We start from the raw sequence: 19,132 nt of genomic DNA on the forward strand, positions 1-19,132 counted from the left end.
ACACCCTCCTTTGTGGGTCCAGAGTGTCCTCTTATTGTCTCTGCAGAATGCTTACTACACTTAACTGCAACTGTTTGCATGTTTTACTCCACTAGTCTTCTGGATTCTTGAGGGCGGAGACCAGTATCTATGGTTTACCCCATGCATTTATCAAGCATAAAAGGTGCTCAATCAAATATTTTAAAAATCAGAAATGAATCAAGTCATATATACATTCATGATTTTCCGTGAAATTACCACATTATTATATTGAATCACAGAGAATGGAATAACTTCCTTTTTAATTATATCAGTATCCCTGTAACAGAGAAATTGCCCAAATTTTAGGGTGAGAACATCATAATCCATAGGAAGAACAAGGTCCACCTTTGTACTTAAGTCACCAATGCCCTTCCATTAAGCTTCATTTTAACGTAGGGCCTCAGATCCAGGGATGGAGCCCCATCCTCCTTCTGATGAAGACAATGTAAGTATCTGGTCAGCAGCAGGTAAGTTCCTCATAAACCAAGGGAATTTGCTGAGCAAGACCAAATCATAGCACATAGATCTGAACTGCCTCAACAAAAAAACCAGAAGAAACCTACAGGCAGCTTGGGGCAAATGTCTTTTGGGGGTTTATGAGCAACAACTTCTCCAAGTAACCATTTTTGCTCTTTCACTTCTCCACTTGTATTTTCCCCATAAACTCCCTGATTACTTTCCCAGAAGGTGCAAGAAAAGAGATGGGCGAATGTGTGAGTTGGGCTAGATGCCTCATATATGCTTTCTTATTTAAGTTTCCCAGGCTGACATAAGTATTTTTACTTCCATTCTGAGAGCAAACAGGTTAATGAGGTAATTTGTACACTGCCACCCAGATAATGGAGGATCAAACACAAAAACCCACATATATTTGAATCCCAAATATTGGAATCATGGTATGCTTTCTCTCCCTGAAACTTGACTTCTCTATTTTGAACCATTTATCTCCATTTATTTTTACTCTCTGTTTAATGATGAGCCCCACAATCTAACCTCATAATTACATATTCACCTTTATCTACATCTTCATGACTTGGACCTATGTCCATGAAAGTGTCTCATTTCCTGTCATCACTGACAAAATAGTTTTCCTGCCTCCTGACAATACTGCATTAAACTTATCTCAAAAATTTTAAAGCATGTTTAAAGGTTCTTCTTCTTCTTCTTCTTTTTTTTAGATATATGAGTGCTGAGACAATAAAGAATTATTCTGAAAGCAAAACAATTCTTGCCTTTACTAGAAAAGTATTGCTCAATTGGGTGTATAATACGAAAAAGGAAAAAGGGATCCCATCAAGGTAAGTGCTTTTAAACTTTACTAGAAATGCTATTATAATCATTTGAAATTTCCTTTTATTTATTTTTAAAAATTTATATCCTGAATACTTTGTAAAATATTTTGAGGTGGTTTACAACCAAATTACTTATATACATACAAAAAGTTATTTAAAGAAAAAAAGATATAGTGTAATAACTTTTATTATAGAGCTAAATTTCATACAAGATTAAACGTTAACCATTTTTAAGTGTACCATTCAGGGTTATTTAGTATATTCACATTGGGCAACCATCTCCTCTGTCAAATTCCACGGCATTTTCATTGCCCCAAATGTAAATCCAGTGCACTGGATTAGCAGTCACTCCCCATTCCCTCTTCCCCCCAGCTCCTGGATAGCACTAGTCTGCTTTCTGTCTCTATGAATTTACCTATTCCAGATGTAGTATATAGATAGAATCATACAACATATAGCCTTCAGTTTACGGATTCTTTTTTTTTAACATCTTTATTGGAGTATAATTGCTTTACAATGGTGTGTTAGTTTCTGCTTTATAAAGAAGTGAATCAGCTATACATATACATATATCCCCATATCTCTTCCCTCTTGCATCTCCCTCCCTCCCACCCTCCCTATCCCACCCTGGAAGCAACCTAAGTGTCCATCGACAGATGAATGGATAAAGAAGATGTGGCACATATATACAATGGAATATTACTCAGCCATAAAAGGAAACGAAATTGAGTTATTTGTAGTGAGGTGGATGTACCTAGAGTCTGTCATACAGGGTGAAGTAAGTCGGTTTCTGGATTCTTTCACTCAGCATAATGTTTCTTCCACATTGTAGCATGTATCTGTAGCATAAGGTTCATCTACTTTGTAGCATGTATGAATACTTTATTCTTCTTATTGAATACTTTATTTTTCTTATGAATACTTTATTCTTCTTATTGAATACTTTATTCTTCTTATCTTAAATAAAATACTTTATTTCTTCTTATGGCTGAATAATAGTCCATTGTGCAGACGTGATGTATTTTCTTTATCCATTCATCTGTTGATGGGTATTTGAGTTGTTCTCACATTTTGGCTATTGTAAACAGTGCTGCTATGAACATTTATGTACATGTATTTGTTTGAATTCCTGCTTTCCATCTTTTGGGTATGCACCTAGGAATAAAACTGCTGGATCATATGAAAATAAAATTTATTTTATTTAATTAATTTATTTAATTTCTTGAGGAAACACCAAATTGTTTTCCACATCTGCTAGATAATTATGAAATCAGGAAATGTGAATCCACCCGCTTTATTTTCTTTTTCAAGATTGGTTTAGCTATTCGGGGTTCCTTGCAATTCCATATGAATTTTAGGATTAGCTTGTCTATTTATGCACATAAAAAATGTCATTGAGATTTTCATAGGGATTACATTTAGTTTGTAACTTGCTTTGAGTAGTATTACCGTCTTAAAATATTAAACTTTCTGATTCATGACCATGGGATGTCTTTTCATTTATTTAGATCTTTAATTCCTGTTAGGAATGTCTTATAGTTTTCAGTGTACATGTCTTTGGTAAAATTTAATCCTAAGTATTTTTATGCTATTTCAAATAAAATTGTGCTCCTGATTTCATTTTTGTAGTGTTTATTTCTAATGTATAGAAATACAAGTTATTTCTGTATATTGATCTTGTATCTTGAAGCTTTGCTGAATTCATTTATTAGCTCTAGTTGTTTTTTGTGAATTCTCTAGGATTTTCTGTATTTAAGAGCATATCACCTAGGGATAGAAATATGTTTACTTTTTCCTTTCCAACTGGGATGTCTTTTGTTTCTTTTCTTAGATTCAAGAGAGGTCTCCCTCTTCTCAATAGGATTATCAGTAAATACCAAATGGATATTTTTGTACTATGGTTCTTTTAAAGCCTTCAATAGTGACTTAGGCCACAACTTTCTGAGTATTTATTTCTGTTGATGTAACAAAGAAGTGGAGATTTGAAAAACTAGGATTTATAATCAATCTACATTTTAGGCTGTCTCTTATATATCATTCATCTCAGAGTAGGCAGTACAGATTCTGGAGTCAGATGGCTTAGTTTAGAATCCTAGTCTTTATCATTTATTAGCTGGATAAGTTTGAAAGGTCTCAGTTTTCTCATTTGAAAAATGGATAAAGTAATATCTATGTCATATTCTGGAGACTGATAAATGTAAAGCACTTGGCAAAATAACTGGCACATAGTAGGTACTAGTATATACTAGTTGGGTTCACCTCTGCCTTCATTATGGGATTGTTGTAAAGATTACATAAATAGTGTGTAGAAGCACTTAGTCCAGAGACTAGCACTAAGTAAGCACTTAAATGTTAGCATTTATTATTAAGTGCTAAATAAAAATTGAGTTCTCTAACCAGTGGATGAAGTCACTATCAAAGATGAACAAACACACAAGGAAACAAATAATCATGAGAGTGAATCAGCAGAAATAACAGCAGCAGATTTATATCCCTAAGACTTCAGTTATTAAAATTATCCAATATGGACTATAGTATTAATGAAATGTTGAAATTAGTAAGTGATGGAATCACAAACATGAACAAGGCCAATCACCAAAAGAAGATTTATATAATGAAAATGAAAAAATATATAATTTATATATAAATTATATAACATGGAAAATATATATAATAGTTTCTACCACCTTTTCATTGCTTCCAAGGTAATTACCCAGGTCAGGTCTCAACACAGCTGGAGGGGGAAATATAGTGGCTGCTTCAGGAGACTACAACTTGTCAGCTGACAAAATTACAGGACCTGACATCAGCAAATACTAGTAGAACATATAAGAGGATGGATCTTGAGGATATGGGACCAGGGCTGCAACATAAGGCCAGATTGGGAAGAAATTTATTGGCACAGAGGTCTTATACCTGATAATTCAGGATTCAACATTCTATCTAGGACACTTGGAGCTGGTGCTATTATATTCCTGAGATGGTTCTTTGAAGCTTGACCAGGCCAATAACCTACAATAAATGAAGTGCAGATGATAAAATTGGAATATTTAACTAGATTTATTATATTAGAATGAAGAACCAACCTCATGATTTTGTTCCCTGTGAAAGAACAGAGGATATTTCCCTTCACCAAGGCAACAGTGAGAAACTCAATGATAGATGTCCTCTGCAGGACATGGTTAACCATCATTACATCTGCTGTGGAACAGGCCTCTCTAGTATCAAAAGGAAATGGGAGTGGCAGAAGACAGATGGCAACACTTAAATGTCAGAGGCAAGGTGGGCATACTTTATTTTGTGGACAGCAAACCTGGAGTAGCAGTCAGAGTGTTTGACCTAAGGATGGGTAACAAATATTGAATATTAAAAGACAATATAGACAAACAGTTAACTATGGTATTACTTGACTTTTCTCAAGGTAGAAAGGGAGAGCTGTTGAGCAAAAGGATGAAGTCAATTACTGCAAGACAGCTAAGTCAATTCTCAGAATCAGAGTCCTTGAGAAAGAACTGCAGCACCACAAATATGTAGGATAAATATTTCCTCAATCTTCTCTCAGATGGACATTTAATCATTTTACCAGATTTCCTGTGCATTGGGAAAAGAAAATACTCAGACTCTGTTAGGACTTTGGGTTATGGCATTTAAATGATACTGATACCAAAGGCTTGAAATACTATTGTGTTCCTCAAGTTAAACTGGGAGCTTTTAGGCCAGATAATTTATGGAGTTTCTGACCCAGTCTGTCTCATAGAAGTCCACTAGGTTCACTGTGTGGTTATTTCCCTAAGTCCCTAAGTGTATAATTGGGATGAATATACTTAGTGTCTAGCTGAACACATACATTGTCTTGTTGACCTATATCATAAGAATCATGGCAGAAATGGCCAAGTGACCAAGTGGAACCCTTGGCCAAAATAGTAATAAGAAGCAATATAGCATTCCAGGAGGAGTTTAAAAACTAATGCCAACATTAAAGATTTAAAGACATTGTAAGTAATTCCCATCATATCCCCTTTAATTTATCTATCTGACATAAACAAGTCAGATTATAGTCAATTATCAATTTAAGCAAAAGGTAACCTCAAGTGTAATGCTGTGCCAGATGTGACTTTATTGCTGGAAGAAATTTTAAAAAGCAGTTTGTTCTCTCATCCAAGATGGTGGCATTGAGGCTCCTGAACTCAATTCCTTCCATGGACACACCAAATCTACAGCTAAACATGGATGAGTTCTCCTTGAAAGAAATCCAGAAACTGAGCAACTCCTACACATCAGGCTAATGAGAAAATACCTACTTTGAAACAGGTAGGAAATGCTGAGACACACTTTCACCATAAAACTCACCCCCTGGCACAGACATACAATTGGAAGGGAACACAGAGCTCCCAGTCTCTCCCGAGAAGCAAAGGGTTTGAGCCCAATATCTAGCACCCCAACTTTTAAGACTTCACCCTACGGGATGGGCCCCCAAAATACCTAGTTCTGAAATCTAATGAGGCTTATAACCACAAAATACACAAGACTAGAACAAAGAAACAGTTCTTAATGTGTTCATGAGGATGTTGTCTTCTTGGAAGGAGCTTGTGTAAAATTTGGCACCCTGGCTTTTGTGGCTTCCACACAAAGGACACACCTCTTGATTGCCTGGCTCTAGTGGCCAAGGGGGCTTCTATTTTAGGACCCACAGGACTGTAGCAAACAAAGAAACACTTCTTAATGGGCTACAGCTCCATGGCTCAGTGCAGATGGAGCAGATAGAAATACCCATCTCCCAGTCTTTCCCTGAAAGAAGTCTATTTGCATACCTCAAAAGCTGCTACCTGAGGAGTCCTGTTTCCAATCAGCTTGCATCTAGGTGATGAATGATACTCTCCACAATGGGACACAAACATGTCTTGGCACATCCTCAACTACTGGGAGCCACTAAGAGCAAATAAGGCAGCTTGGACAATCACAAAGGTTTGAGAGACAACCAAGAGCTCATGATAGGCTGAATGATGAGGTTTATCTACACAAGACCAGTCCATCAAGACCAAAAGAGGTGACTGTTTTATCTAATGTGCAGAAACCAACACAGAGCATGAAGGAAAATGAAGAAACAGAGGAATATGTTCCAAACAAAAGAACAGAATAAAACTCCAGAAACACCTTAATGAAATTTAGATAAGTGATTTATCTCTTAAAGAGATCTGTTATTGTGATTCATCTGTTAGAGAGATCAAAGATGCTCACTAGGGTCAGAAGAAGAATGTATAAACAAAGGGAAAAATTTAACAAAGAGATAAACAATATAAAAATGTCCCAAACAGAAATCACAGAGCTGAAGAATAACTGAGCTGAAACATTCAATAGAGGGGTTTAACAGCAGACTAAATCAAGCAGAAAAAAAGATAAGCAATCTCAAAGACAAGGCAGCAGAATTCATCCAATCTGAGGAGGAAAAAAAAGAATGAAAAAGAGTGAAGATAGCTTAAATGACTCATGGGACACCATCAGGTGGACCAGTATTTACATTATAGGGGTGCCAGAAGGAGAAGAGAGAAAGAAAGGGGCAACAAACTTATTAAAAAAAAATAATAATGGCTGGAAACTTTCTTTACATAGGGAAAGAAACAGACATCCAGATCCAGGAAACTCAGAAATTTCCAAATATGATTAATCCAAAGAGACCCACACCAAGACACACTAGGTAATTAAATTGTCAAAATTTAAAGACAAGGAGAGAATATTAAAACCAGCAAGAGAAAAACAATTTGTTATATACAAGGGACACATACGCACCAATAAGACTATCAGCATATTTTTCAGCAGAAACTTTGTAGGTCAGAAGAGAGTAGCATGACACACTCAAAGTACTGAAAGAAAAAAAAAAGAAAAAACTACCAACCAAGAATTCTCTACCCAGCAAAATTGTTCAGAATTGAAGAAGAGATAATGAGTTTTTCTAGGCAAGCAAAAGCTGAGGAATTCAGCACCCTCAAGACCAGCCTTACAAGAAATGTTAAAATGGACTAAAGTCCCTTTCAAGCTAAAATGAACAGGAATTTTTTAATAACAGGAAATCATATCAAAGTATAAATTTCAGACTTCCGGGTAAGATGGCGGAAGAGTAAGACGCGGAGATCACCTTCCTCCCCACGGATACACCAGAAATACAGCTACACATGGAACAACTCCTACAGAACACCTACTGAACGCTGGCATAAGACCCCAGACCTCCCAAAAGGCAAGAAACTCCCCCACATACCTGGGTAGGGCAAAGCGGAGAGATCCTCACACAGAGGATCGATGCCGAGCGGCACTCACCAGCCCGAGAGGCTTGTCTGCTCGCCCGCCGGGGCGCGCAGCGCTGGAAGCTGAGGCTCGGGCTTCGGTCAGAGCGCAGAGAGAGGACTGGGGCTGGCGGCGAGAACTCAGCGTGAAGGGGGCTAATGTGCCACAGCTAGCCGGCAGGGAGTCTGGGAAAACTCTGGAGCTGCCGAAGAGGCAAGAGACTTTTTCTTCCCTCTTGGTTTCCTGGTGCGCGAGGAGAGGGGATTAAGAGCGCTGCTTAAAGGGGCTCCACAGACGGGCGCGAGTCGCGACTGAAAGCGCGGAGCCCAGTGACGGGAGTGGGACGCTGGGGCTGCTGCTGCTGCCGCCAAGAAGCCTGTGTGCGAGCGCAGGTCACTGCCCACACCGCCCTTCCGGGAGCCTGTGCAGCCCGCCACTGCCGGGGTCCCAGGATCCAGGGGCGGCTTCCCTGGGAGAATGCACGGTGCGCCTCGGGCTGGTGCAACGTCACGCCGACCTCTGCCGCTGCAGGCTCGCCCCGCACTCCATGCCCCGCCCTCCCGCCCGGCCTGAGTGAGCAAGAGTCCCCGAAGCGGCTGCTCCTTTAATCCTGTCCTGCCTGAGCGAAGAACAGGCGCCCTCCGGCGACCTACACGCAGAGGCGGGGCCAAATCCAAAGCTGAGACCCAGGAGCTGTGAGAACAAAGAAGAGAAAGGGAAACCTCTCCCAGCAGCCTCAGAAGCAGCGGATTAAAGCTCCACAATCAACTTGATGTACCCTGCATCTGTGGAATACATGAATAGACAACACATCATCCCAAATTGAGGAGCCCGGAGTCAGTGCTGTGCCTCTGAGGTGGGAGAGCCAACTTCAGGACACTGGTCCACAAGAGACCTCCCAGCTCCACATAATATCAAACGGCAAAAATCTTCCAGAGATCTCCATCTCAACACCAGCACCCAGCTTCACTCAACGACCAGCAAGCTACAGTGCTGGACACCCTATGCCAAACAACTAGCAAGACAGGAACACAACGCCACCCATTACCAGAGAGGTGGCCTAAAATCATAAAAAGTCCGCAGACACCCCAAAACACACCACCAGACGTGGACCTGCTCACCAGAAAGACAAGATCCAGCCTCATCCATCAGAACACAGGCACTAGTCCCCTCCACCAGGAAGCCTACACAACCCACTAAACCAACCTTAGCCACTGGGGACAGACACCAAAAACAACGGGAACTACGAACCGGCAGCCTGCAAAAAGGAGACCCCAAACACAGTAACATAAGCAAAATGAGATGACAGAAAAACACACAGCAGGAGAAGGAGCAAGATAAAAACCCACCAGACCTAACAAATGAAGAGGTAATAGGCAGTCTACCTGAAAAAGAATTCAGAATAATGATGGTAAAGATGATCCAAGATTCTATCTCCCAGATCCAAAATCTTGGAAATAGAATAGACAAAATGCAAGAAACAGTTAACAAGGACCTAGAAGAACTAAAGATGAATCAAGCATCGATTAAAAACACAATACATGAAATAAAAAATACTCTAGACGGGATCAATAGCAGAATAACTGAGGCAGAAGAACGGATAAGTGAGGTGGAAGATAAAATAGTGGAAATAACTGCTGCAGAGCAAAATAAAGAAAAAAGAATGAAAAGAACAGAGGACAGTCTCAGAGACCTCTGGGACAACATTAAACGCACCAACATTCGAATTATAGGGGTTCCAGAAGAAGAAGAGAAAAAGAAAGGGACTGAGAAAATATTTGAAGAGATTATAGTTGAAAACTTCCCTAATATGGGAAAGGAAATAGTTAATCAAGTCCAGGAGGCACAGAGAGTCCCATACAGAATAAATCCAAGGAGAAATACGCCAAGACACATATTAATCAAACTGTCAAAAATTAAACACAAAGAAATCATATTAAAAGCAGCAAGGCAAAAACAACAAATAACACGCAAGGGAATCCCCATCAGGATAACAGCTGATTTCTCAGCAGAAACTCTACAAGCCAGAAGGGAGTGCCAGGACATAATTAAAGTGATGAAAGAGAAAAACCTGCAACCAAGATTACTCTACCCAGCAAGGATCTCATTCAGATTTGATGGAGAAATTAAAACGTTTACAGACAAGCAAAAGCTGAGAGAGTTCAGCACCACCAAACCAGCTTTACAACAAATGCTAAAGGAACTTCTCTAGGCAAGAAACACAACAGAAGGAAAAGACCTACAATAATGAACGCAAAACAATTAAGAAAATGGGAATAGGAACATACATATCGATAATTACCTTAAATGTAAATGGACTAAATGCTCCCACCAAAAGACACAGATTGGCTGAATGGATACAAAAACAAAACCCAGATATATGCTGTATACAAGAGACCCACTTCAGACCTAGAGACACATACAGACTGAAAGTAAGGGGATGGAAAAAGATATTCCATGCAAACGGAAACCAAAAGAAAGCTGGAGTAGCAATTCTCATATCAGACAAAATAGACTTTAAAATAAAGACTACTAGAAGAGACAAAGAAGGACACTACATAATGATCAAGGGATCGATCCAAGAAGAAGATATAACAATTGTAAATATTTATGCACCAAACATAGGAGCACCTCAATACATAAGGCAAATACTAACAGCCATAAAAGGAGAAATCGACAGTAACACAATAATAGTAGGGGACTTTAACACCCCACTTTCACCAATGGACAGATCATCCAAAATGAAAATAAATAAGGAAACACAAGCTTTAAATGATACATTAAACAAGATGGACTTAATTGATATTTATAGGACATTCCACCCAAAAACAACAGAATACACATTTTTCTCAAGTGCTCATGGAACATTCTCCAGGATAGATCATATCTTGGGTCACAAATCAAGCCTTGGTAAATTTAAGAAAATTGAAATTGTATCAAGTATCTTTTCTGACCACAATGCTATGAGACTAGATATCAATTACAGGACAAAAGCTGTAAAAAATACCAACACATGGAGGCTAAACAATACACTACTTAATAACGAAGTGATAACTGAAGAAATCAAAGGGGAAATTAAAAAATACCTAGAAACAAATGACAATGGAGACACGACAACCCAAAACCTATGGGACGCAGCAAAAGCAGTTCTAAGGGGGAAGTTTATAGCAATACAATCCCACCTTAAGAAACAGGAAACATCTCGAATAAACAACCTAACCTTGCACCTAAAGCAATTAGAGGAAGAAGAACAAAAACATCCCAAAGTTAGCCGAAGGAAAGAAATCATAAAAATCAGATCAGAAATAAATGAAAAAGAAATGAAGGAAACGATAGCAAAGATCAATAAAACTAAAAGCTGGTTCTTTGAGAAGATAAACAAAATTGATAAACCATTAGCCAGACTCATCAAGAAAAGAAGGGAGAAGACTCAAATCAATAGAATTAGAAATGAAAAAGGAGAAGTAACAACTGACACTGCAGAAATACAAAAGATCATGAGAGATTACTATAAGCAACTCTATGCCCATAAAATGGACAACCTGGAAGAGATGGACAAATTCTTAGAAATGCACAACCTGCCAAGACTGACTCAGGAAGAAATAGAAAATATGAATAGACCAATCACAAGCACTGAAATTGAAACTGTGATTAAAAATCTTCCAACAAACAAAAGCCCAGGACCAGATGGCTTCACAGGCGAATTCTATCAAACATTTAGAGAAGAGCTAACACCCATCCTTCTCAAACTCTTCCAAACAATATCAGAGGAAGGAACACTCCCAAACTCATTCTACGAGGCCACCATCACCTTGATACCAAAACCAGGCAAGGATGTCACAAAGAAAGAAAACTACAGGCCAATATCACTGATGAACATAGATGCAAAAATCCTCAACAAAATACTAGCAAACAGAATCCAACAGCACATTAAAAGGATCATACACCATGATCAAGTGGGGTTTATTCCAGGAATGCAAGGATTCTTCAATATACGCAAATCAATCAATGTGATACACCATATTAACAAGTTGAAGGAGAAAAACCATATGATCATCTCAATAGATGCAGAGAAAGCTTTCGACAAAATTCAACACCCATTTATGATAAAAACCCTGCAGAAAGTAGGCATAGAGGGAACTTTCCTCAACATAATAAAGGCCATATATGACAAACCCACAGCCAACATTGTCCTCAATGGTGAAAAACTGAAACCATTTCCTCTAAGATCAGGAACAAGACAAGGCTGCCCACTCTCACCACTCTTATTCAACATAGTTTTGGAAGTTTTAGCCACAGCAATCAGAGAAGAAAAGGAAATAAAAGGAATCCAAATCGGAAAAGAAGAAGTAAAGCTGTCACTGTTTGCAGATGACATGATACTATACATAGAGAATCCTAAAGATGCTATCAAAAAACTACTAGAGCTAATCAATGAATTTGGTAAAGTAGCAGGATACAAAATTAATGTACAGAAATCTCTGGCATTCCTGTACACTAATGATGAAAAATCTGAAAATGAAATCAAGAAAACACTCCCATTTACCATTGCAACAAAAAGAATAAAATATCTAGGAATAAACCTACCTAAGGAGACAAAAGACCTGTATGCAGAAAATTATAAGACACTGATGAAAGAAATTAAAGATGATACAAATAGATGGAGAGATATACCATGCTCCTGGATTGGAAGAATCAATATTGTGAAAATGACTCTACTACCCAAAGCAATCTACAGATTCAATGCAATCCCTATCAAACTACCACTGGCATTTTTCACAGAACTAGAACAAAAAATTTCAAAATTTGTTTGGAAAAACAAAAGACCCCGAATAGCCAAAGCAATCTTGAGAACGAAAAACGGAGCTGGAGGAATCAGGCTCCCTGACTTCAGACTATACTACAAAGCTACAGTAATCAAGACAGTGTGGTACTGGCATAAAAACAGAAAGATAGATCAGTGGATCAGGATAGAAAGCCCAGAGATAAACCCACGCACATATGGCCAACTTATCTTTGATAAAGGAGGCAGGAATGTACAGTGGAGAAAGGACAGCCTCTTCAATAAGTGGTGCTGGGAAAACTGGACAGGGACATGTAAAAGTTTGAGATTAGATCATTCCCTAACACCATACACAAAAATAAGCTCAAAATGGATTAAAGACTTAAATGTAAGGCCAGAAACTATCAAACTCTTAGAGGAAAACATAGGTAGAACACTCTATGACATAAATCACAGCAAGATCCTTTTGGACCCACCTCCTAGAGAAATGGAAATAAAAACAAAGATAAACAAATGGGACCTAATGAAACTTCAAAGCTTTTGCACAGCAAAGGAAACCAAAAACAAGACCAAAAGACAACCCTCAGAATGGGAGAAAATATTTGCAAATGAAGCAACTGACAAAGGATTAATCTCCAAAATTTATAAACAGCTCATGCAGCTCAATAGCAAAAAAACAAACAACCCAATCCAAAAATGGGCAGAAGACTTAAATAGGCATTTCTCCAAAGAAGATATACAGACTGCCAACAAACACATGAAAGAATGCTCAACATCATTAATCATTAGAGAAATGCAAATCAAAACTACAATGAGATATCATCTCACACCAGTCAGAATGGCCATCATCAAGAAATCTAGAAACAATAAATGCTGGAGAGGGTGTGGAGAAAAGGGAACACTCTTGCACTGCTGGTGGGAATGTGAATTGGTACAGCCACTATGGAGAACGGTATGGAGGTTCCTTAAAAAACTACAAATAGAACTACCATATGACCCAGCAATCCCACTACTGGGCATATACCCTGAGAAAACCATAATTCAAAAAGAGACATGTACCAAAATGTTCATCGCAGCTCTATTCACAATAGCCCGGAGCTGGAAACAACCTAAGTGTCCATCATCGGATGAATGGATAAAGAAGATGTGGCACATATATACAATGGAATATTACTCAGCCATAAAAACAAATGAAACTGAGCTATTTGTAATGAGGTGGATAGACCTAGAGTCTGTCATACAGAGTGAAGTAAGTCAGAAAGAGAAAGACAAATACCGTATGCTAACACATATATACGGAATTAAAAAAAAAAAATGTCATGAAGAACCTAGGGGTAAAACGGGAATAAAGACACAGACCTACTTGAGAATGGACTTGAGGATATGGGGAGGGGGAAGGGTAAGCTGTGACAAAGCGAAAGAGAGGCATGGACATATGTACACTACCAAACATAGGGTAGATAGATAGTGGGAAGCAGCCGCAGAGCACAGGGAGATCAGCTCGGTGCTTTGTGACCGCCTGGAGGGGTGGGATGGGGAGGGTGGGAGGGAGGGAGATGCATGAGGGAAGGGATGTGGGAACAGATGTATATGTATGACTGATTCACTTTGTTATAAAGCAGAAACTAATAAAAAGAAAAAAAAAAGGCAGACAAAAAAAAAAAGAATGGATATATGTATATGTGTAACTGAATCACTTTGCTGTAAACCTGAAACTAACACAACATTGTAAATCAACTATACTCCAATATAAAATAAAAATTAAATTGAAAAAAAAAAGTATAAATTTCATAAGTAAATAAATATATAGTAAAATTCAGAGTACTCTAATGTTGTAATAATGGTGAGTAAGTCACTTATAAATCTAGTATGACGGTTAAAAGACAGAAGTACTAAAAATAACTACAATAATTTGTTAATGGATACACAAGGTAAAAAGATGTAAATTGTAACATCAAAAACATAAAATGTGGAGAGGAGGAGTAAAAATGTAAAGATTTTAGTATGCATTCAAAGTTAAGTTTATCTTAAAATAGACTGTTATAAATATAAACATGTTTTATGTAAGCCTCGTGGTAACTACAAAGCAAAAAACAATAGTAGATACACAAAAGATAAAGAGAAAGGAATCTAAGCATACCACTACTGTAAATCATCAGTAGATAGGTATAGATTTACTATTGCCATTTAATAATTGTTTTCTTGCTACTTTATAGTTCTTTGTTCATTTCACATTCTCTTATCTCTTAAATTGATGCAGCCACTGTGGAAAACAGTATGGAGTCTCCTCAAAAAATTAAAAATGGAACTACCACATGATCTAGCAATCCCACTTCTGAGTATATATCCAAAAGAAATAAAAACAAGATATCGAAGAGATATTTGCACTCCCATTTCACAGTAGCATTATTCACAATAGTTAAGATATAAAAAGAACGTAAGCATCCATCAATGGATGAATGGATAGAGAAAATACAATGGAATATTATTCAACCATGAGAAAGAAGGAACTCCTGCATTTGTGACAACATGGTTGGATCTTGAGAGCATTATGCTAAGTATAAGCCAGACTGTGAAAGACAAATACTGCATGGTATCACTTATATGTTAACTCTAAAAATAAGTCAAATGAAAAAAATGAAATAAAATAATAGATTTTTAAAAGCCAACTCATAGAGACTTCCCTGGTGGTGCAGTGGTTAAGAATCCGTCTGCCAGTGCAGGGGACATGGGTTCAAGCCATGGTCCAGGAAGATCTCACATGGTGTGGAGCAACTAAGCCCATGTGCCACAACTACTGAGCCTGCGTGCTGCAACTACTGAAGCTTGCATGCCTAGACCCCATGCTCCTCAACAAGAGAAGCCACCACAATGAGAAGCCCATGCACCACAACAAAGAGTAACCCCTGCTCACCACAACTAGAGAAAGCCCGTGCACAGCAACAAAGACCCAACACAGCCAAAAATAAATTCATTCATTCATTCATTAAAAAAAAATAGTCAACTCATAGAAACAGAGAGTAGAAACCAGAGCTGAGGGTTTGGGGAAATAGGGATTGGTAAAAGGTTACAAACTTTCAGCTATAAAGTGAATAATGCCTGAAGATCTAATGTAAGACATGGTGACTATAATTGAGAACACTGTACTTTATAACTGAAATTTGCTAGAGAGTAGAATTTAAATGGTCACACCCCCAAAAAAGAGTTATGTGAGGTGATGGATGTGTTAATCAACTAGATGGGGGGAATCCTTTCACAATGTATATGTATATACATTGTATTGTATATATACATGTATATATGATGTACACTTTCAATATCTACAATTTTTATGCCAGTTATACCTCAATATGGCTGAGTTTTTTAAAAAATAGAAAGAAAATAAAAACAGTCTGGGGAGAGGGCTGAGAAGGGCAGAGGCAGTGTTACCATAAACTTAACAAAGCTTAGACTCTATGGCTCCTCCCTCACACTGGCACTGCCTGAGGCCTTGGAGGATTTTTGCAATTTGATGACAGCATCATATATGTATTCATAATTTCATCTTCTTTTCCTTAAAAGGGCTCCAAATTGTAAAAATTTCAGGTCCTGCATAACACGGATCTACCTCTAAGAATAGCAAAGTAATCCAGCACTCACCCACTCTTCAATCAATAATTGATTAATAATTTCATTTGAGTTTTAGCAATAATAATGCATTATTATACTAGTTGAATAATTTAAAAATAAAATTAAAAATACATTAAGTAGGGCTTCCCTGGTGGCGCAGTGGTTGAGAGTCTGCCTGCCAATGCAGGGGACATGGGTTCGTGCTCCGGTCCGGGAAGATCCCACATGCTGCGGAGTGGCTGGGCCCGTGAGCCATGGCTGCTGAGCCTGCACGTCTGGAGCCTGTGCTCCGCAACAGGAGAGGCCACAGCAGTGAGAGGCCCACGTACCACACACACACACAAAAATAAAATACATTAAGTAAATCCTCTCACTCACAATTCTACTGTCTAGCATACTCAGTATAAAAATAATTTTTCAGAGCATGTATGTTAATTTAAAGTTTTTAATAAAATGCGACCTAACCTGTTCCACTACCACACATGCTGGGATTTGTTCCAGATTATATGCCTTGACAAGGAAAAATGCTCATGATCCATTGCTAAGAGAAAAGAAAAAAAACAAAACAGGTTACAGAGCAATATGTATGATATAATTCCTTTTGTATTTATAAATATGACTATATAAACAAAAATATTGGAAAAATGTTCAAACTAGTAATAGTAGCCATCTCTGAGAAGTGGAATTATTAGAAGGTGGGAGAGATTTGCTTTGTTTTTTTTTTAATATTTCCAGTTTGAATTATCCCTGTCATATGATCTGAAGTATTTCTACTAAAAGTATAAGTAACAATGAATGAGAGGTGAGGAAAGTGAGAAAGAGGGAAAACCAGCCTGAAGACATTTAGCAGAGGAAGAAATTAAAGGAAAGTATATGAAGTAGGATGCCAGAAAGTGTATGGTAGTGATAGCTACTTCTCAGAATTAAGCTGGGCTTTGTAGCTATTGATGATTAGAACAGAACTGAGCATATGTTGAAATTAATTCAGTGTAATTATTTTATCAGATAAAACTATCTTTTTTCTTTTTACAGACATTGCTTTCTTCGTGTATGTCATAAAATAGTATTTACTGATGAATTTGAGTATGTTGGATACCTTGTGATACTAATGAATATGTTTCTTATTATAATTTCTTGGATATCTGTGTTAAACAATATCTATGAGCTTGAATTAACATATGCTAACTACTCTTTTCTTGCATTTTATATCGTGGAGGCACTACTTAAGGTAAGCTAAAATGTGATTTTGTGTGTGTGTTTGTGTGTGTGTGTGTGATATGTCTAACAGGGAGATTTCCTAATTTCATTTTTCAACACTAGCTACAGACTTTTCCAAAGGAGTGTATAAAATTCTCCCTCACTCCTCAAACAAATTTATTTTTTAAAGGTGATTTTAGGGTGACAATAGAAAATATTCATACTTTAAGGATTGATTTTGTATTTGCAAATTTTTAATTAGTGTGTGTCAAAGGGATGCAGAGTGAGTTACAAAGGTATTGGCAAAGTTCTTTAACTTAGCAGAGAGGTGAGCACCTGGATATTCATTTTATTATTTTTTTTAATGGAAGATTTTTTCTTTCTTTCTTTTTTCTTTCTTTCTTTCTTTCTTCTTTCTGTCTCTCTCTCTCTCTCTCTCTCTCTCTCTCTCTCTTTCTTTCTTTCCTTATTTTTGTCTGCTTTGGGTCTTCGTTGCTGCGCGCTGGCTTTCTCTAGTTGTGGTGAGTGGAGGCTACTCTTAGTTGCGGTGCGAGGCCTTCTCATTGCAGGGGCTTCTCTTGTTGCAGAGCACAGGCTCTAGGTGTGCAGGCTTCAGTACTTGTGGCACGTGGGCTCAGTAGTTGTGGCGCATGGGCTTAGTTGCTCCATGGCATGTGGGACCTTCCCGGACCAGGGCCTGAACCCGTGTCCCCTGAATTGGCAGGTGGATTCTTAACCACTGCGCCACTAAGGAAGTCCCATTTTATTGTTTTTATACTAGATAGATAAACAGATGGATAAGTAGATTGATAGAAATTCATTTATACTTGAAAACATTTCATAATTTGATTTTTTTAATCCAGTATAAAGGTAGCTGTTAAATGATGGAAATGTATTGATGGGTCCACAAACTGATAATAGTATTGTGTCATATGGATCAAGTTGTAATATAAAATATTTTTAGCCAGACGATTTAAAAAGAAGAATTATATATGATATTCCAACAAAGTGTATGAAATCTCAAGTCGTTACTGGAAAATTAAAATGCTACTGCAGAGCTATGATTGGTGGGGGGAAAGGGAATGGCTTCACATTCAATCACATTGTATGTAATAAATTCCAATTAGTTGGAACGACTATAGGAGATGTCACCTAATTAAGAAGAAATAAAGCAATTAGGGTTAGGGTTAGTACCAGGGTGAGTGTGAGTAAAGGGTTCCCTAAAATCACTTAATATGTACTATAGTGGAAAGAACACCGAGCTGGGATGCAGCAGACTTGGCTCTGGTTTTTGTTTTCTCTGACAAACAGTTAGCTGTTCACCAAGTCACTAAACTTTTCCCAACCTCAGTTTCTTCTTCTATAAGATATCAGGGTTGGCTTAAATGAGAGGAAACGATCCTTCTAGCTCTGTGGTCTTTGTACTTTGCCAAGTTTAAGCTGCTGTCACAACTGTGCATAGCCATAGCTCCTTCAATCAGGTCCACTTAAGAGAGCAGAAAAGGACTGCAGAGACATCGCCACACTTCATAGCTAAGAGGATACTCCCAAATGTGCAATTCTGTTCTTGTCTCTCCCTTCTATTTAACTCAGGATTCATCTTCACTGCCCAGTTTACAAGCTTGCCTTCACTTATTTTCTTTGCTGTCTTTTCTACACAAGTTCAGTTCTGCCCCCTTTGTACTATGCCTATTAAAATATTCATTATGTTAATAACAACAATAATAAATGATCACTAAGGTACCAGGTATCATTACAATTATAACATTTCAAATCCTTAAGTTAACCCTTTAATGTAGATATATACTATGACTTGCATTTTACAGATGAGGGACCTGAGTCTCTGAGAAGCTGTTTAAGTTCACATAGCTAACGATAGTAGAGTTTGGATCCAACCCCTCAAAGTTTGTGTTCTTTCTAATACACAATTCTACCTTAAACTTTCCTTCTT

General features: G+C 37.8%; 1 protein-coding gene across 1 annotated transcript in view; it reads left to right on the plus strand.

Annotated features, from left to right (window-relative positions):
• Positions 1-19,132, plus strand: part of SLC9C1 (solute carrier family 9 member C1) — a gene marked incomplete at its 3' end in the record, with an annotated part of 106,126 nt that overhangs the window by 54,192 nt on the left and 32,802 nt on the right. The window contains exons 14-15 of the mRNA XM_082624359.1: positions 1,200-1,319; positions 17,017-17,212. Of these exons, the coding sequence (XP_082480485.1) occupies positions 1,200-1,319; positions 17,017-17,212 (316 nt within the window). The remainder of the gene's footprint in view (positions 1-1,199; positions 1,320-17,016; positions 17,213-19,132) is intronic.

The sequence above is a fragment of the Mesoplodon mirus genome (assembly GCF_964341445.2).
Source record: "Mesoplodon mirus genome assembly, chromosome: 6".
NCBI classification, from domain to species: Eukaryota; Metazoa; Chordata; class Mammalia; order Artiodactyla; family Ziphiidae; genus Mesoplodon; species Mesoplodon mirus.